The following is a 21265-nucleotide window of genomic DNA, read 5'->3' as shown; positions in this document are numbered from 1 at the left end:
TGCTACAGGAGGCGATCTGTTCGTTGAATTTTAATTTCCCTAGGTGAAAGTCTATAACTCATTGGACGAGAAACAGACTTTTTTGTTTGCCGAACATATTTTTGGATCCTAAAGGAGATCATTATACACTTAGCGATCTCAAATACCTGCAGAAGGAAGATAGGGATTTAACAGTTTTCTTCATAGAAGAGAAGCCCCACTCTCTTCCCACTAAGTCGACTCTGCTGTTTTCCTCCGCTGCTGCCAAAGGACAAGCTTTGCCGATGAACCCGCCAACAGAGCGGTGCCCCAGCCACCGTCATTATATGAGCCTGAGAAGACGACGCCAGATAACCCAAATGGGTTGAACACATTAAATCTCTACCAAGAGCGATCCCAAATAAGAGGCTTGTGTCTGGGCAGAGATAGGTTTATAACTGTGTGTTATTGTAACCTGAGCTTCACTATTGTGTGATTTTGCTTTGCTGTGGGAAATAACGGACCACTGCGTCCTGTGCTGCTGTGTTTTCCCGTGTTAACCACGTTGTGTAAAGTCTGCCCGGCCCGCACAGTTGGGCCTTGTTGTGTTAGTTTTTCTGCCAGCGCAGTAAACATAATAGCTGTGCTTTATTGGTTAAAAGTCCAGTAACACAGCTGCCAAATACAAATTCGAGGTTCCTGTGTGATAAAGGGACAATTATTGTGTCTTGCCGCGGCATTTAGGATCCCCTGTGCCTTGCTTTGTGTGCCTTTTTCTTCCTCTCTCTCTTCACTAACTTACGTGCCTTACATACCGCCACACACACACACTTACACATCCCAAACTTACAGATAGCGTGGTAGTCTAACTCAGTTGTGCTCCAAACCATCTTAGTTAGGATGAGTTGAGTGCGTCCTCCATTTTGATTGTTTGTTTTAAGTTTTGTGGGACTGCCATTTTGGATCATCGCATGACGAGCCACCCACATGGTCGCGTCCACCCCCCCCCCATTCTCTCCCCCACACACACATATATGCGCACACACATACATGCCATGCTTGCTCTTCAATGTAAAGCAGGAGAATGGTGGAAATGACAATATGTTTCCTCAAATAAAAGGTAAAAAAATAAATAAATAACTGGATAAATAAACAATTTTAAAAAGTGATCCCTTTCTTTGACACACAGCAACAGACGGTACTGAGTAAAGCTAAAAAAGACAATACTAATACAGAAAAAAAAAACAGGTATGGTTTAGCTTGTAAAGAGCTGACATTTTGTCTGTACATGCCCACCCTCCTTCCATCACCCCACACTCCTGCCCTTTCTTCCTCCATGCTACACCTCTTTCTCTGCTCTCCAGTCAGTCTCACCTCAGCTCGTAGTTCAGCTAGTTTCTTGTCCATACTGGTTCGGGCTCCCAGTTCGTCCTCCAAGTCTTCAGATATGCGGCCGAGTTCATCCTGGTGCATTTCCTTCAGCAGGTTCAGCTAGATTGTTTCAGGAAGAGGGGAAAAAAGACAAAATGTCAAAGGGCTAGGTTTTATATTGCCCTTTATTGTTAATGTTTTTGAGAAAACACCACAGGACCACAGAAATCTAGCAGTATTAAACTATTATTATTACTATATTTCTTCTCTTTTTTTTGCCTTTATTTGACAGTGCAGCCGAAGATAGACAGGCATGCGCTCTACCAGGTGCGCGCCTCTTCCTTCTACTTTTTAAAGGTGCAACTCTGAAACAGCTGAAAACGAGTACTGGAGTAAAGGTACGAGGATCCTCATTATAATCTTTTTATTACCTCCGCCAAGGAGCTTATGTTTTCGGTGCCGTTTGTTGGTTTGTCAGTCAGCAGGATTATGGAAAAACTACTGGCCCGATTTACATGAAACTTGGTGGAAGAGGGTAGCATGGGCGAAGGAAGAGTCCATAAAATTTTGGAGCGGATCTGAATCATACGGTGGATACATGATATATTTTTCACTTTCGTTAACATTGCGAGATAGGTCAATTGTGTCACCCGTGTCTATGACAAATAAACATACAACAAAACCAGCCACCTCAAACATCACTGTAGAAACAAATGCAGCAGGTATGTAAGAAATAAGCAATTGGGGATGTGATTTTTAAGGATTAATCTGGACTTCGGGATTTTCCACACTGCGCTGAAGTAAGAATTTCTTCCTTGTGAACATAGTTCACAACTGTTCTTGCTAACAAGCTGCCATGTTCGTGATGTTATTTCAGTCTGAGCATTTTATATTTGTACATATGTACATGATAAAGTGTTTTCTGGTTTTCACGAATGTAAGTATATGAAATATTTTCAAATCAGAAGTACATAATAAATGCAGAGCTGAGATGATGAGGCTTCAACTAGGCACAACCATATTTTGACATACTGTAATTCTAATAGTTTTGGACATATATCCAGACATATATAGTGGTTGCGCTTGCAGATTTGCATACCATGGAAGACTGGACTATTGGCCTTGGCGGAGGTCTGCACTCTCCGAGTGCCCTTCTAATTAAAGGTGGGGTATGCGATTCTGGAGAAATCTAATACCATGACAAATACCATGATATAGAGCAAACAACGATACAGCAATATATATATAATATAACTAATGTTAGCCTGCACATGTAACTGTTGCTTTTTCCTTTCTGTTTGACTTTTTTATTTACTTGCACATACAGGTACTGTCTTTATATTAATTCTGATATTCCTCAAGGCCTTGTAACCACGCCTGATTAGGCAACAAGCTGCAAACACAACATCTGACCATGGCCATATTGTGCTTTTATTATTGTGTTTATAACAAAAGTTGTGAAATAATTGCCTAAAAATAACTGCAAAGATATTGTACAATGCCAAGATTCACCGTCATTGCGTGTGTGGGTGGGTGGTGAAGTGGATGATCTTGTCATTACTACAAAAACTACTACTACTCAACACGGTGGTTCGCTGTTTATGTCATTAACTTGAGGAAACCGGACAGGCAGCTGAATCCATGTGACGCGTGATACAGGTAACAAGAGGATTTTACTAGTGGACTGCTTGTAGTTCAATGCCATTCATCCCCAGACATCATCTGGCGAATAGCTCTTGTGCGGTCGCGTTACGTTACACAGTGGCCATCCATCATGATGCCGATTAGTTAGTTTTACTTGAGTGACTTAACTAGCTAGCTAGCCAGCTAACGTTAATTCTTTTCTTTCAATTCAGTTTGTGTAAAGAGTTGAAATTCATGTTAAAATGAGGTACCCCTATATATTTTTTATTTTCCCACTGACATTGTTTTAAAGCTATTGTTATCCAAATTTTGCTCTCCAAACGTCTTAAAATGCACATATTTAGTCATATATGGTATATTTATATGATACATATTTCTAGGGAACTCAACAATTTTCAACCCCCCCTAGCAAACTCAGTTTTTGGACTTCGGTATTTCAAAAACCCTGCGTACGACCCTGCCTCTGACATTAAGTTAGGTGTTGCCGATTTACACATACAGCAGACACAGAGAAACATTACCATTCATTTGGAATTGTGTTTCTGGCCACCTGAGATATGTAACATTCACTCTGCTTTAAGCTCTGTTTTGGTCTCCACCAGCTCCTGAGGGAAATATCTGGCTCTTTAGCTGCTAAATGCTCCACTTTGTTCACCAGCTGGTCTCTAACTGTGTCTGTCTGCCCTTTGTTGAGACAGGTAGTGTACAGTAAGTTTATCAGAGCTTTTTCACTAAAACAGCTGCATCAAAAGTAGCTGGAAACAAGGTTGATGAGAGCAATGAGCAAGGTTCAGGTGAACTAAGAGCCCTATGAACAAACTTTAACTTTTCTTTCACATTTTCCACAGTTTGTCATCTTTTAAATATGTAATAAATTGATCCTTTTATACATCTAAAGAGACTGCTATTTTGGCCTTTGTTATGGGACTGTTTACCTTGGATACATACACTCTAATCTACTTCCTTATAAACCCAAATTCAAGCCAGCAAACATTTTCACATTCCTTATTCTGAAACTGAAAACACTAGCAAGCAAATGTTTTAACACTAGGGTTTAGTGCTGAAATTACAAAGTGGTACTAAAGTAATGCTCTGAGGAAGAGATAGGACAACTGCAGTGTTCACTTCAGAAATACATGATACTTTGGTGGGAAAATTAAATAAAAATACAACATTTCATCATTCAATATCTGAACAACAGCCATCTTGCATGACATTTAGTGTAATCTCCAGTTTTCCTTTTCCTTCTTAAACAGGTGGCCATTTCTGGAACCAACAACAAGCGTGTAGATAAGGATTACCCAATCTCCTTTACTATCCCTTTTCATCCCTCCTTGTTCTTAACTGATCATTGCATCTCTGCCTGAGTCTCATGTGCCTCCTCTCCATCTTCAGCACTTTGCCTTATCCTACTTCCATCTCTTCTATCCCGCTTATCTTCAAAACACCCATCATCACCACTGACACATCTCTCATGTCTTCTGACCTATCCCCTCCTTTCTGTCTCTCTGTTTGTTTTATCAAACAGATTTTGTCATACAGTGAGCTTTTCCATGAGACCTGTGTTAGCTGTTATAGCTGCTGTTTCTTCCCTATGTCTCTCCTGTCTGCAGGCCTGGACTGCCCCCGAGTGGTGTAACACAGCTAAAACATTAGCCATGTTTCTGTTCAGAGGCCTTACGCCTGAGTCCTACGCTCCATGGGTGCCGCTTTGGTTATCTGACACCCAAGGAACTTAAGTACATTGAGATATTTTGAGGATATATGAAGATCTTATCTTCAGAAATCCATCTATGTAAGGTACATATCAAAGACAATCACAGCACCAGAGGAAGAAAAAAGGAAAAGAAGGGGAATGTATTTCTGTCTATGTGCGGCATGTCAAAGCACTATTTTTTAATATACTATTCTATCCTACTGTATAAAAATATACTTGAACATCTTTCTAGATGCTATGTTGTATTCTGTTATCTCATATGTATTAGACTTATGAACATGCCTGCACAGCGACTCATTAGAAAGAGCTTTAATTTGGTCATTTTGCATGGACATTCCTGGGTTAGTGTGGTGAAATTCCATTTTGTTTGATGAATTTATTTTCTATTTTTCCAAACAGGTTACAGTGGAATATATGCTCGCTCAGCGTAAATTACTCCTTATGTATAAGAAAATAATTCACTCAATTACAAACATATTGTCTACAATTATAGTTTAGAGTTCTATGTGACGAAGAGTTTCACCAGAAGTTAAATATCTCTGTGTGCACAGTTACATTCAGGTACACTACAATTAGCTATAGAAACAGGCATGTTTACTGCTCTCACTGGAGAGGAGAGGAGTTCTGTGATTTAGGGGAGGCAAAAGACATATTACATATTGATATAATGTATGCATTTATATTTATATTGTAGTTATTTGTTCTTATTATATTTCTGTTATTTTCTTATTATGCTTATATTTATTTATTTATGCTACATGAGCTAATGTACTGTATATAGCTTTCTAAATTTGGTTAGATTTTTTCTACTTATCTGCATCCTGTTCCTAGCTCTCTGGTCTGTTTCTTGTGCTACTGTAATGCTAAGTTTCTCTCCAGGGAATCAATCAATTCTTCTCTTCTCTTTCTGATTTATAGAAGCATATCTGGATGTAAACAGCTTCTTCTTAAGTGAATGGTCTCTCTTTTTTCTTCAGTATAAACAAAGAAGTTTTAAAACATTTTCTACCAACAGCAGCATTTCAGAGGTGTGATTCACCTGAGAAAGGTCACCAGTTTCAATGTCGACTTCTGCTACACCATGGTTCTCGGCTCTGCTAACCCTGCTGTTGACCGGGGGTGGGTGTACACAGTAATGTGACTGATATGTATGGTGTCACTAGTCACTCCTCACCTTCCAGCAAGCTTCAAACTAGTTGACCAGATAATATACACATCCATGCAGGTGCACCTTCCAACCACTAGGAGTCACCAAAACAGGTCAGGCCAACAGGTCTGTAGACAATGCAGTAAACATGGCCCTCCACTTCATCCTTCAGCACCTGGACTCCCCAGGAACCTACGCCAGGATCCTGGATTGGATTTCAGCTCCGCCTTTAACACCATTATCCTAGCTCTGCTGCAGGACATGCTCTCCTAGCTGAGTGTGCCTGAATCCACCTGCAAGTGGATCACAGACTTCCTGTCTGACAGAAGGCAGAATGTGAGGCTAGGAAAACATGTCTCTGACTCCAGGACCATCAGCACCGATTCCCCCCAAGGATGTCTTCTTTCCCCTCTGTTCGACACCAACAGCTGCACCTCCAGTCACCAGACCGTCAAGCTCCTGAAGTTTGTGGATGACAACACCCTGATTGGACTCATCTCTGAAGGGGATGAATCTGCCTACAGGTGGGAGATTGACCACCTGGTGACCTCGTGCACTCTTTCCTACTTTGTACTCCAACTGCTGCACAACAATAATTGGCATCAAGCATGCAACTCCTTCGTCTTGCCAGTGTTAAGCTGCAGGTGGTTCAGTCCACACCACTCAACAAACGAGTCCACGATACCCCTGTACTCATCCTCTTTCCCCTCGATGATTTAGCCCACAATTGCAGTTGTCAGAGAACTTCTGCAGGTGGCACAGTGCTACCCGGCCTATCCAGGTGAGCATAGGCATGGTGAACCAGGAAGATAATGGCCTCTTCCACTCCCACTTTTGGCTAGTAGGCAAACTGAAGCGGGAGATGTAACAGGACCAGTCTCTCCAGGGACATCAGGTGGGAAGTCAGCGCCACCGGTCTATAGTTGTTGGAGGCGCTAGGGCTCATAGGCTCATGGCAAGCAGTTCAATGACTGGGTTACACAAGCGTTCTTTACCAGTCATATGACCAGGATTGCACCATTTGTTGTTAATAAGAATAGCAAGAACCCCACCTTTTCTCTTGCCCCTCTCCCTGCAATTCCTATCTGGTGAAAACTTTCCACAACATCATGGGACTAGCTAACTAAACTAACTTACTAACCACCCTGATACAAAAATTTGATTTGGGCTTATTGAGTTCTGTTGCAGCTGCTCTTTTTTTCTGATTGAGACTGATAAGACAGTTTTTGAATTAAGTAAACAATGGAATCAATTCTTCCTTGAGTCATGACACTTTGTATGGTACTGTAAATTTACCGTCAGTATTCAAATAATGACCAAGTCTCACATAAAAGGCCAGTCACAAATAAATGTTGGGTACAAAACATTGAGGAAGTGGACTTACCAATACTCTGCAGTATACTGTAAATTCAGTATAAAGTGCATTTTCAAAGCCCTAATTCCATCAGTACAACAACAAAGTCATGTCATACTCACCACTCTGTGGCAGAAATACTGTTTTCACTCACTAATTATTTCCAGTTGCTTCAATTTTGCCATTTATTGATTGCTGTTAAGCTACTGTCAATGGAATATCGACAGGAAGTGATGAGTTTATTATTATTTCTGTTCTGATGTTGTACTGATTGAATTGGTGTTGTGGAAATGTACATTATACTTACTAAAATATGATCAAACATACTTAAACAAGACTGAAAGTCTGCAGCCATGCTAGCAGCTCTGTGAGACTGTACTGAGGAACAGTGGAGCTTTGAGTTGAATGCATTCAACACGTCTTTGTCAGCATGGACAAGGTTAACATGCTGATGTTATTGCAGGTATATTGTTTACCATCTTAACCATCTTCATGTACAGTGTTAGTATGCTAACATTTGCTATTTAACACTAGACACAAACTACAGCTGAGGCTGAATGGAATGACATTAGTTTTGCAGGTATTTGATCATAAACTAAAGTATTGGAAAAATAAAAATGTATACCTGATGATGGCGTTAGATGAAAAGTCAAAGGGTTATAACAATTCAACCTGAGGGGAACATGGATGTGTGTACCAAATGGCATGGCAATCCATCCAGTAGATATTTGTGTCTGGACCAACGGGGTGGACCGACCGACCAACATTGCCATTCCTAGAGCTAAGCCGCAAGTGTGGCTAAACACGTGTCTCTTATATTAGCGTGTTTCTCTCTATAGTTGAGGTAAATAAAGGCCCCAGCCACCATTTGTGGATTCACGGTAGACTGACATCATTAATCCTGCAGTTAGTCGCAAAAGCACAAAAAGTTGAATGAGTTGCCTTATTTGATCAAACACTACAAACTTATAGTTTGTGGAACCAACATCTAGGTGGCCCTTCTGCCAAGACAGAAAGTAGAAGATACTGTGTCATCCTACAACAGTGACTTGATGTCTGTATGTTCAGTAAAACAGGAGATCCACACAGACATATTCTTTCTGACTGGCTGAGTGGTAGGCTGACCATGGATGACTTACCTGTTTGAGGGCCTCCTGTTTGTTCTTGCTGAGCTCCTCATATTTAAGTTTCCATTGACTGAGTTCAGCTTCCAGCCTCTCAATGCTCTTACTCAGTGCAAGCTTGTCTCTGGAGAAGACACAAAGACACAACACACATTAGTAATTTTCAACACTCAATCATACTGCTCTAGTGCCTGAGTGGGTTATTATCTGAGTCAGCAAATGTCTTCAAAATTGATTTTTCACATTTTACATTTCCACATTAAGACTCCCCTGTGCAGTTCACAACAAAAACCGGTCTATTCCAGAAATCACTAGAGAAATGTCACCATCTATAGCCTCCCATAAGGATTCTAGGACATTACACTGCATACTTGTTGGGCTTGTAGCGTAGAGATCAAGATTTCCTCCTTTTAGAGTTGAATTGATTGAACTCTCCATAACTTGGCTGTTTACGAGACCGCTGGGTCAGGAAACGGCCCTGCAGGACCCACGGAGGACACTAATGGAAGGTATAGTGACAAACGGCTAATTTATGATGGGATGGAGCTCACGCTAAGGGGATAACAGCCGATACCTCCACATTCCAGGATGCGGCCTGGAAATTATCACAGACAACCCAACCGGCAGCGGCAGATGGCCGCCCACCCTGAGTCTGGTTCTGCTTGAGGTTTCTGCCTCTTAAAGGAAGTTTTTCCTTGCCACTGTCGCCAAAGTGCTTGCTCATGGTGGGATTTGTTGGGTCTCTGTAAATAATATTATAAAGAGTACGGTCTAGACCTGCTCTATAGGAAAAGTGCAATGAGATAACTTCTGTTATGAATTGGCGCTATATAAATACAATTGAAGATGGCACTATGAACTTAGGAAACAAAGAACAAAGCTAACTTTGTAATGCAAAACTGAATGTACTAATTTATGTTATGCTTAGTATGAACTATTTGGAAATGCATGAAGTTTTGATTTAACATGCTGATTTTGATGCAGGGACAATAGACCCTGAACTAACAGGGACTGTTTACACCGATCTGTTTAATCTGGAAAAGATTCAGCCCATATGTTTACTCTTTGCAGAAATAAAAAAAGGCATTTGTATAACAAGTGAACTGATCATAGCTTGCAATAAGTGTAGCATGATCAACCCAGATTTTATAATAATAATAAAACTTTATTTATAGAGCACTTATCAAAACAAAGTACAAAGTGCTTCACAACAAGAAGAATAAAAATTCCCACAGTGAATAATGAAATATAAAGAAATAAAATAAATAAAACACACAAAAGCAAGAAAATAAACAGCCAATTCAGGTTAAATCAGGATATGCTTTCCGATAAAAATGTGTTTTGAGAAGAGACTTAAACGAAGACATTGAGTCAGAGAACCTCATTTCTTCGGGCAAGTTGTTCCAGAGCCTTGGGGCTCTGATAGCAAAAGCTCTGTCCCCCTTAGTTTCCATCCTGGACTCAGGAACAGACAGAAGACCCTTGCCCGAAGATCTCAAACTACATGCAGGTTCATAAGGGATTACAAGATCTAAAATATAGTCTGGAGCCAGGCCATGAAGAGCCTTAAAAGTAATCAATAAGATCTTAAAATCAATCCTAAAACAAACAGGGAGCCAATGTAAAGAGGCTAAAGAGGCTGGATAATAGCCTAACAGCTGAGTTCTGTACAGTCTGCAGTCGTGTCAAAGTTTTTTGATTAAGACAAGTGAACAGACTGTTACAATAATTGAGGCGTGAGGAGATAAAAGCATGTACAACAGTTTCTGCATCACTAAGATTTAAAATAGATTGGATTTTTGCAGTGTTTCTGAGGTGATAAAAACATGATTGGACAAGCAAAACATAAATTGCTGTCAAACAGGACACCAAGATTTCTTGCAACAGGCTTCATATGTTGTGACGGGTTACCAGTAGAAGGCAGTATTTGTTTAGTGATGTTTTGGGGCTCAATAACGAGGATTTCTGTTTTATTTGAGTTGAGCTGAAGAAAATTTATCGACATCCAGTTTTTTATGTCAGACAGACAGTCCTGCAGAGAACTCAGCATACTTAGGTCAGTGGGCTTGATATGGAGGTACAACTGTGTGTCATCCTCATGACCTCACCCAAAGGAAGCATGTATAAGGAGAACAGTATTGGTCCCAGAATTGAACCTTGAGGCACACCGTACTTGATATGGGAATAGGATGACATGAAGTTATTAATGGCGACACAGAATTTCCTATTGGACAGATGAGAACCAGTCTAGTGCAGTGCCAGATATGCCCACCCAGTGCCTCAGTCTATCTAAAAGAATGCCATGATCAATTGTGTCAAAGGCAGCACTTAAGTCCAACAGCACAAGAATTGAACACATGCCTGTGTCGTCATTCATTAAAAGGTCATTAGTAACTTTGAGAAGGGCTGTCTCAGTGCTGTGGTGTTGACGAAAGCCAGATTGAAACTTTTCAAAGGTATTATTGTTTTCCACAGCAGCGAGAAGCTGCTTAGATACAACTTTTTCGAGAATCTTCGAAATAAAAGGCAATTTGGAGATTGGGCGATAGTTATCCAGGAGGGTGGGATCAAGCCCAGGTTTTTTTAGGACTGGCAGGACACAAGCTGTTTTAAAGTAATCTGGGACGCAGCCAGTAGACGGCGAGCTGTTAAAAATAATTTGTAAACTTCCAATAAAAACCTAGTTGGGATTTTGAATTAAACTGTTCAGAGAAGGGTATCTACAGGGCTTTTGGGTCCTCACAGAGCTTGTTTATGACTAGGCCTGTCACAACTTTTGTTGGATAATATGTTGTCCCAGTAATATTTGCAATAAATAATATCATTGTCATTTTAAGTGCATTTGCATGGCATTCATTTGCATAAAGCATAGGGGTTGTGTCGAGAGATAGAAATCTTTAGCCAAATAATCACAAACTTACTACAGGAACATTGTATATTTGAAGTAAAAAAGGTTTTAAAAAATCTACAAAGGGAGGGAGAAGATCAAATGAACTAGTTACATATTTATAAGCTATAGGAACACTCGAATCCAATAAAAATCAATAAAAATTGAAATGTACATTAATTGATGTTATGTGTCAATAACCATATGGAAAGAATTTGAAGTTTCGAGTTGACAAACTGATTTGGATGCAGAGGAACAAACCCTGAAATAACAAGGACTGCTTCTTTATATGAAGAAATTAAGTGTGTATGATATTTGTACAAAGTATGGCTCACCATTGTGTGTAATGACACCAGACTATTTTTCAGTGACATTCGTGGTAATTTGGGACGGCATGTTTGATAATTTGGGACAGTTTCATTAGTGTAGGTCCTTGCTTTCTTCCCTAAGGACAATTTTTCAAAGATTATTTTAAATTGATTTCTTAACCTCAATTGTTTTCTTAACCTTAAATACATGTCTAAGGTTACCTGATATTATGCATTATAATGTGTTATGATAGCTTCATTCTGTCCTCTTTCCACGTGTTATAGCCTAGATGATGTGTTTAGACTCTGAGTAGATAATGACGTGAGAATTGTTAATGTATATATGTATAACTACACAACTGATCATAGCTCGCAATAAGACAAAATGTAAGTTAGAATGTCAAATCTCACATATTCTCCAGGTGCAGATTTGTCTGTGTGTGTGTGTGTGTGTCTGCCCTTACTTCTCCTGCCGCCACCCCCCACCCCGAGGAGGAGACAGACAGGGAATACACATTCCAGGGGAACAAATAATACTGACATCATTGATTTGATTCACTCAGGTGAAGCAAAAATGCTTTCCCTGTGATATTGGGTTGATGCTTTCGCTTAATAAGAGTAATTAAGAAACGTAGATCAAAATTAGGATCTCCCATTAACATAGCTATGATATCTAAATTGCTTCAGACAATTAATAATTCCAAATAATAATCCCTAACAATCTACTTAGACTTTCCAAAACTTCTCAGTTGCTGAACGGTGCTTAAAGATGTCTCCTGTGTTTACACAAGCAAATACCCGTTGCCAAAATAATCATTCACTGCATCATCTGGTATCAAATGGTCCTCATTTCATTTATTAATGGTTTGTGTGTTCATATCATTGATGCATGGTTGCATTTATCTGTTCATTTGTGTGTCTTGTAGTTATTAGTTTATTTTTTTGTGTAGTCAGTAACTTATTGTGTGTGTAGTTAGTAGTTTAATAAACATTTCATTTATAAAGAACTTGGTTATTATTTGGTTTGTGTGTATGAAGTATTCCGGTCACTGTCACTGAGTCAAGAACTCTGTAGCAACTTCAGATTGAGATTAAATTGATTATTTATTATTTAATTTATTTTAAATTGATTAATTGGCTATCGATTTTCCCTTTGTGAAAGGATGGTGCCCCGAAGTTAATTTAACAAGAGTTAAATTCTGTTATTTGGGCGACTGTGGTTTAGTGGGAGAGCGGGTCAACCACCAATCGGAAGGTCGGCGGTTCGATCCCGGCTTCCCCCAGCCCACATGTCAAAGTGTCCTTGGGCAACAACACTGCTTTCCAAACACCAATCAGAGGAAACCAAATTATAACGCAAAGAAACCTATTTGGAACATTGGAAAGAAGAAGCTAAAAGCCAAAGTAGATCAGAATGTTATCTGGCCCTAAAAAGAGATGATGAATCAGCAGAATATCTCTCTGCTGTCAGAGACAGAAAGCAGAGACAGATCCTGACCAAGTACAGGCTCAGTGACCACAAACTGGCATCGAAACAGGAAGACACAAACAATCCTGGCAACCAAAAGAAAACAGAATATGTGCTCACTGTTGGACAGGTGAGCTGAGACACACATGCTTTGACAATGTTAACATCTGTTTCCCATAAAAGCCTAAATGAATTATATTGAATTAACGGCCGAGCTGCCCCATGGGACCGATCGCACCCGAGAAAACCTGAGAGTTCAACGAGGACCGGCTTCGCTTCTCCTCCTCCCTCCGGTACAACTTCCCCTTGGCCATCTGAACCACCAGGTGAAACTTTACTTTTCCTGTACCACAGCAATATAGAAACTATTTGAATGGTTTCAGATATTTCCCTTTTACTTCCCAACAATCTCAGCTGCTGAACTGTGCTTTGAGTTAATTTCACGGGTTAACGTTAACGTTTTCATCTGTGTTGAGGTCTCCTTTGTTCACACAAATTAGGCCATCTTAATGTCGCTGTGTTCATTGCATTCGTTCATCATTGATCATTTATTCATCCATTCGTATGTTTAGTTGTCCATGTAGTGAGTAGTTCAATAAACTTTTCATTTATAAAGAACTCGACTGGGTTGTGTGTATGAAATGTTACGGTCACTGTTTACGAGTCAAGAATTTAGTAGCAACCTCCAGACCTGAGACTAAATTAATTAACTGGCATCATTTTCTTTTCGAAGGGTGGTGGCCTGAAGTGAGTTTAATGCGAGTTAAATTCTGTTATATAAACATTCAAACTTTCTGATAGAGATTGAGTGTCATCCCTCTACATTTTGTACCAATTTCTATTTAGGCCTATGCTACATATTTTTGGTACTGCCTTTATTAAGTGGTATTAAGGCTACTGGCTCTATTGTTAAGAATGAATGCTGTATGATGCACAGTACATTCAAAAACACGTGGCACTTGAGATCAGTCATGCATGGAAAGAAATGTTTGTATTTTTCAGCCAAAGGGATATGTTAGCAGTGACTGTGGCCAGTCCTGGCTTCAGTTATATCCAATCTAATCACCTCTTTCCCACCCACTGCATACCTGTCAAGTCCCACATTTTAACCCATGACACTCGTGTTTCAGTACTTTGCTGGCATCTCATGGCTGTAAACTAAAACATCTCACATTTTCAAAGAAAATAAAAAGTGTAGGATGCACTTCCTGGCTTCAGCTGCTGTGCTGCTGACAGAGCTGTCAGCAGAGGTGGTCATAACATTGACTGGGTGTAGAATAAGCAGTGGTGGAGTAATTTTCATTGTCTGCTATGGTTACAGGTTACACAGCACTCTTAACAAGGTAATACAGGAGACACACTATCGCTGCTCCCAAGAGAAAACTGATGCCCTCATGTAGGAAGTGCAACATCACATGCAAACACAGTAGAAGGCACCTCTATTCAGCAACTAAGAGTAGAAACTGATCATTAGTTTGGGAGAGGGTAACAGAACTGGTTTATGGGTATGTGAGTCTAATCTACCAATTTGGTTTTTTTTAAATGAACAGTGGTGGACGTAGCATTCAGATCCTTTATGTATGTAAAAGTAGAAATACCACAGTATAAAAATACTCCATTACAAGTCCTGCATTCAAAATCTTCTTTAAAGGGGTACTCTAGCAATTTAGTGTTTTTACATTAAGTTTGGGGACACTCACATTACACTTACATTGAAAAGGAATGGAGGCTGAGATATCCTGACTTTTAGTCCTTAGTATGGGTCAACCTAATTAAAATCTCTGGATCCAACACTTCCCACAATGCACCCAATACTCCTTTTTGTTAGACCCTTTCCTGCCTTGTAAACCTGCCTTGTATATGTTTCCACCATGCATCCAGTTTGTAATACAGGCTTTCTGTAATAAAATTGTAGTCTCCAAGTCCAAGCTGAGTATTTGACAGTATTTTTAGAAGCTCTTTTTTTTTTACGTCCGTCACTCGCCCCTCTCACGGAACAGATAATAAATTTAATCGAATCAATAAATAAAAACAATGCAGATTTTTTTCCCTGTATAATCCTCACGCAGCCTACCTGAAAACTATTTTTGTCCAGTAAATTTCTGCTGTGAGACGGCCTGGTGAAGACTGTCTGTCTGGCTGCTGTCCCTGCAGACAGACAGACAGACAGCTGGCTCGGACAGCTGGAGTCAGAGTCAGCGTGGAGTGAACGGACTGAGCACTACAGTAGCATTTACGCGTCGCTCACAGGAACAGGAATATAGCATTATACAACTGTACTCCACATAAAGAGGTAACTGATCTTCATGTGTAAAACTGGTGTGGTGCCCCTTATAACTAGTGTTGTCAGCAAAATGTCCTTAAAAGTATTACCCAGATTGGCCTCAGTGATATGTTTTTATTAAATTGGATTATTACTACTGATACACTATAATTAAAGTAGCATTTTAATGTTGTAGAAGGTGGTGGTGGAGCTAATCTCAACAGTTCAACATATTGTTGGGTAGTTTAATCTATAAGAATGCATTGCATTTTATAAACTGAATACATGTTTTGTAGGTTAATTATGAATCTGTAAAATAACTAGTAACTACTGTATATCTGTAGTGAAGTAGAAGTAGTGCTGCAACAGATTCAACTGTTATGTCACACTTCATATCTATGCTACAGCCGAGACGGTTTTGGACTTTCTGTCTCTCTTACTCTCTCTCTTTCAGCAGTACTTTCTGGGACTCGTCTAGGCGAAGCTGCAGGGCGTTGAGTTTACTGGAGTCTTCTTCCACCATGCTAATGTCCTCCCACAGCTGCCTGCTGCGTTCCTGCCGGCTCAGACCGGAAGATGAGCGTGAACTGGCCAGGTTAACACCGCTGCTACCACCGCGACTTTCCCAGGCCTCTTGAGTGTTGCCCTCCGGGGCCCTGGAACGCAGGACTGACTCCAGTACCTCCAAGTCCTGACAGAGCAGGAGACAGAGAGAGGGAAGAGAATATGAGACAACAATACCAGCTTGTTGACATAAGGGGTATGCTGTACACTATCTTACTGAAACTCAGATATCACGGTGACATCTTGACAATGAAATCCAACAGTGTATGAAACATAAGCAGATTAAATGAACCAGAATTGTCCTTTAATACAAACAGATACTACTGGGAAATAGCCACATATTGGCAGATCACGTGGTTATATGAACAAAATGAATGAATAATGAGTAAATGAAAGAGAGGTAGGTACAATTTAATTGACCCAGGACGCATGGAAAAGAAAATATATATGTGGCATGTTCTGTGAAATTCATTTCCTGTAGTGCAATTAAATTATAAAAGGTTTTCATAAACAAATCGTGAGAGTACATTTGATATTTAAGTAGTCAAAGTTGCTCATTAAATTTATGCAACACATAACGCATGTAACCACTTTTAATAGCTTGTTCACAAGCGTGCAATCACTTGATCAAGGGATAAAATTCTCTAACACAGTAAATGTCATTTTATATCACAATACTGATTTAATTAATAAAAGAGAAAGGTTCCTGGAAAATCTACTAAGGTCAGACATGTCTATTATTGGCCAGTCCAGTAAATTAAATACCTGGTAGGGTGGTACATCATCACATTGACCCTAAAATCATATATCATATATAAATCCAATATTGTCATAAAACCTGTTCATTGATTTGAAATGTCTGCAGCTGGAGAGCCAACACGCTGGCAAGCTGAGAACATGATGGTGCAAGTCATTCCATTCATTTAGCTGATGCTTTTATCCAAAGTGACTTACAATAAGTGCATTTCAACCATGCGGATACAGCCCAAAAAACTATAAGAGATAAAGAAAGAGTTTTGTTGTTTTGTTTTTTATGGGCCTAGGTGCAGTCTGAACAGATGAGTTTTCAGTCTGTGATGAAGATGTGTAGAGTTTCTGCTGTACTGATGTCAATGGGGAGCTCGTTCCACCATTGTGGATCCAATAAAGAGCTATTGAAGAAAGAAGGAAATTCTCCAAGCTCTCAGTTAGCTTGTTAGCTCATTAGCAGTAATTTAATTCAAGACATATATTTGTAATATTGACTCCTGTCTCTGTCTGCAAACCATGGCTCTTTTGTGGAGCAGTTTATACTCTGACAGAGCGGGTTAAATAAAAATGTTCAACACAGCTAACAGGCTATGATAGCTGCCTCCATCTTAGACTGTCCGGGAATGTGCAAATTCACATGTCATTTTCACACTGGTGTAAATTGTAGCAGGATGCTGTGCTATATGAGGCTTTGTGGATGAGGCTCACACAGTGTTTATTAGCAGTTTCCAACTCCATGTCCCTGGAATAATCCTTTTAGAAAGGTTAACCTTCTGAACATTCCATAACTCCTTACGAAACATCAGCAGGGATAAAGGCTTCCTTTCGCTTTCAGTCCTGGCAAATAAAGTATCAGTCTCATTACAAACTCCCCAAATATCTCTGGACTCATATGAAGCTCTCTGATTTTGAAGGGGTTGTCAGAAATATGGATTTCTTTTGTAACAATATTTCTCTCTTCTGTCCTCACTGTTTTCCACTCCACCCTCTGTTCCTCTCTACAAGGCTGCAAATCAAACGGTTTCATCCAGAGGATCATCTAAAGTTTCTGCCAACATGCTGTCACAGCAGAACCCTGAGCCTCTTGGGTGGGTTCTTGTGACCAAACATTTTCACATCTTATTTTATTTAATGGCCTTAACAGAAATTAGATTGGAAATGTAGAGCTTTTCCTCCTCTCCACATAGTAAATCTGTTAGCTTTGGCACTGCAATAGTAAAAATCCCCATCCTATATCTTTCACAGCATCTACCAGATGTAAAATGCAAGGTCTGTCTCCCACAGGCTCCATAACACTGCATGTTTTTTTAAGATAATCATCATGCTGCCTTTAAGAGTACTTCATAAATATTTAATTCTGTGACTTAGAGTTGTAAAGATTTGTGGTTGAAAAGTATAAACATGATGGACCCTTTGAGAGAATTTTATTTAGTGGCAGTTGTTTGTAATAAAGCAGTACAGAGCTCCTTTGTGCTCCAGTGACAGGATGGTGGAAGAAATACACATCAGGCATTTGATATTTTGATGCATTTCAACATCAGCATTGTGTTGATATGATGAATAACAAGACTAAGAGTCTACAGCCATGGTAGCGCTCTGTGACGCTTTACTTTGGTACAGCGGTGCTTTGAGCTAAATGCTAGCTTCAACATGCTAACATGCTCAAAATGACAACACTAACCTGCTAATGTTTACCATGATCACCATGTGCTAATTAGCAAATGTTAGCTTGCTAAACACAAAGTACAACTGAGGTTGATGAGAATGAAAGACAAGATTTTGAACTGTTGGTGGAGCTAGGGGAAAAGTCAGGGCATCACCAAAGCAATTAGAATTGATCCTTAGGGTGGCAAGGTCAGAGGACTACCAAAGTCATTAGGTTTTATTGTCTGGTAACCATGTACACTAAACTTCATGCCAATTCATCCATCCAGTAGATGTTGAGATATTTCACAGGATAAATGAAAATTCTGACCTGCTGGTAGCGCTAGAGGAAAGGTAAGGGAATCACCAAAGTCAGTAGGATACATGCTCTGGGGACCATGAATGACACTACCAAATTCCACGGCAATCCATCTAATAGTTGTTGATATTTCAGTCTGAACCACAGTGGTGAACCGACCGACCAACAGACCAACATCGCCATCCAGAGAGCCATGTGGCTAATATGGCTAAAAAAAAATAAAAGCTCAAGAGCAGTAGCTTTATGACAGACACAATGAAATAGCATGTAAACTACAAGCAGCCAATATCAGAATCAGAATCAGCACATCAGATAGCACACCGCAATCTACCCTTACCAAAAATCTCCCACATGATTTTTCACAATTTTTTTTTTTTACATAACTGATCTTTTTGTTGAGCTTCATTAGGATATTTAGTTCAGCAGCAGAAAACACTTTCTTTTGTGCTCCTTTACTTTCCAGACACACGCAAAAAAACATCCCAGCATCAGGTCTTTAGCCGCCCCTCATGCAAATCAGATCAACTGTGGCTGGGCTCACTGGTGTGAATGCTGCAAAGCATTTTTTTATAATGGAACTGGATGGGAGAAATCTTCAAATTCTCTTCAACCTACTCCACTTTGAAGTTCTACTACTTCTGCATACTTTTAGCTACATACTTAATTTAAAAGGTTATGTATATAAGATTCTGAACATTAATATAGCAGCAAACAACTATTGCTGTGTAATGATATAGTGGAGTAATGGCGTCCTGAGCAGAGAATGACGTCACACTTCATCTGCTGAGTCTTAAGGGACTTATTGATAGCCTGATAATAAGGAATTGCAATAATCCAGCCTAGAAGTACCAAATGCATGGACTAGTTTTTCTGCATCATTCTGAGACAGGATGTGCCTGATATTTGCAATGTTACGTAGGTGAAAAAAGGCAGTCCTTGAAGTCTGTTTTGTGTGGGAGTTAAAAGACCTTACTACAGCGCCCGGGTTCGAATCCAACCCGCGGCCCTTTGTTGCATGTCTCCCCCCCCCGATGGCTGCAACTCCACCTCCTCAGCCGGTGCCTCGAGGAATGTGAGTATTAATATGACTGGGCGGAGTGGATTCATTTAGGCTAACATATTCTTCATGACCCAGCCAGGTTTCAGTAAGACAAAATAAGTCAATATGATAGTCTGATATTAAATTGTTCACTAGTGCAGCTTTAGATGACAGTGATTTGATGTTTAAAAGTCCACATTTAATTCTCCTATTTTGTTGTACTATTGCAGTGGTGGTGTTAATTTTTATTTTTATTAGGTTTTTATGTATAACTCCTCTTCTGTCTTCTCTCTTTTGATTTAATTAATTTAAGTGGTTGGAGGGCAGACACTAAGGAGTTGTGGGTGGGTAACTGCTCTAATGGAAGCGCAGAGAAGCATGTAGGACTGCAACTCTGCCTCCTGGTCTCAACTCTGGATTGTTATGGTTTTAGTCCACTAATAACCTGGTCCAGATTTCGAGATATGAGAGTTGCTCCATCCGAAGTGGGACGAATGCCGTCTCTCCTAATCAGACCAGGTCTTTCCTAGAAAGTCCGCCAATTATCTACAAAGCCCACATCATTATCCTTTTTAAAAACTTCACATGCATGACCATTTGCATTATTATCATTTAAAGTTGAGATATGCCAAATGGAAAGCAGATCTGTGATGCTGTTGCTGTTATTACAGGTAATCCCCAACAGAGGGACCCAGTGTGTAACAGATGTCAAACCATACTATGCCACATGTGGAAGTGCTCAGTGTGTGTGAGAACCAGAACAATGGAGGTAGACAGGAAATAAGGCTCTGCTGTGTGTGAGTTAGCCGCTGTTCCGTGACCACCGCTGCTGGCACCACTGACAGACATATTATCATGGTTTACTTGGAACACTACAGTCTCAATTTGTATTTCTGTGTGTGTGTGTCTGCGTGTATGTGTTTGTGTGTACATGATTGTGTGTTACCATGGAAACCCCGCCTGAGCTAACTGAAGGTCAAGTCTGATATGCCATGACAGTGATCTTTATTCACTACTGCTTTAACACAGACACCTTCATTATGAGGTTACAGCTCTGTGGGTTTATTTTTGTGTCCGTGTGGTAAGAAATAGAGGGACCCACCACTGCTATAGACACACACTGGGAATCCAGTAAGTTCCAGAGTAACTGGAAAACACAGGAGGTCAAAGCAGTGTTATCAGATGAGACAACAGAGTGCTACTGTTAGTATGACTGCAACTAATGCTGCTGACTCCACTACTGCTACTTCTACTTCTGCTGCTACTACTGGGACCACTACTACTGCTGTGACTATGATTTTTGACAGAACTACAGATTTTCCCGCCCTTAAAGAAATAATTTTCCAGGACATTTTAAACTACTAAAGGCTATCTCATTTATGGTATTAGATGTTAAAAATGGGACCAGTGGAAGTATTGCAGAAGAAGACTAAGAGCCAGATTTATAAAGAAAATGGTGTTGCGCAAATGTGCTCTGCAGTTGTCAGTGAGTTTGTGGCTGCAATCTGTGTGTATTCAGTGCCTGATTTACTAGCAGCTCATTACACAGTCAACTCCTGAACTGATCCTGCAACTGCCCTCCAGTACAAACACTGAGTGAAGGAGAGCTCAAAGGCGCAGGTCAGCAGTGGAAGATGGCCTACCTCAGAGAAGAAATTATAACGATGACAGATCTTGATTACAAAATATTTACTTTGGCCACCGTCCA

General features: G+C 40.0%; 1 protein-coding gene across 3 annotated transcripts in view; it reads right to left on the bottom strand.

Moving 5' to 3' along the window:
- The window catches only part of ccdc102a (coiled-coil domain containing 102A), a 127618-nt gene that overhangs the window by 35081 nt on the left and 71272 nt on the right, over positions 1–21265 (bottom strand). For all 3 annotated transcript variants that reach the window (XM_044204988.1, XM_044204979.1, XM_044204970.1), the window contains 3 exons: positions 15682–15932; positions 8331–8439; positions 1333–1449 (listed from right to left, as the gene is read on the bottom strand). In XM_044204988.1, the coding sequence (XP_044060923.1) occupies positions 1333–1449; positions 8331–8439; positions 15682–15932 (477 nt within the window). The remainder of the gene's footprint in view (positions 1–1332; positions 1450–8330; positions 8440–15681; positions 15933–21265) is intronic.

This window comes from Siniperca chuatsi, linkage group LG1 (assembly GCF_020085105.1).
Source record: "Siniperca chuatsi isolate FFG_IHB_CAS linkage group LG1, ASM2008510v1, whole genome shotgun sequence".
In the NCBI taxonomy this organism is placed as follows: domain Eukaryota; kingdom Metazoa; phylum Chordata; class Actinopteri; order Centrarchiformes; family Sinipercidae; genus Siniperca; species Siniperca chuatsi.
This window is presented reverse-complemented; position numbering and strand designations above follow the sequence as displayed.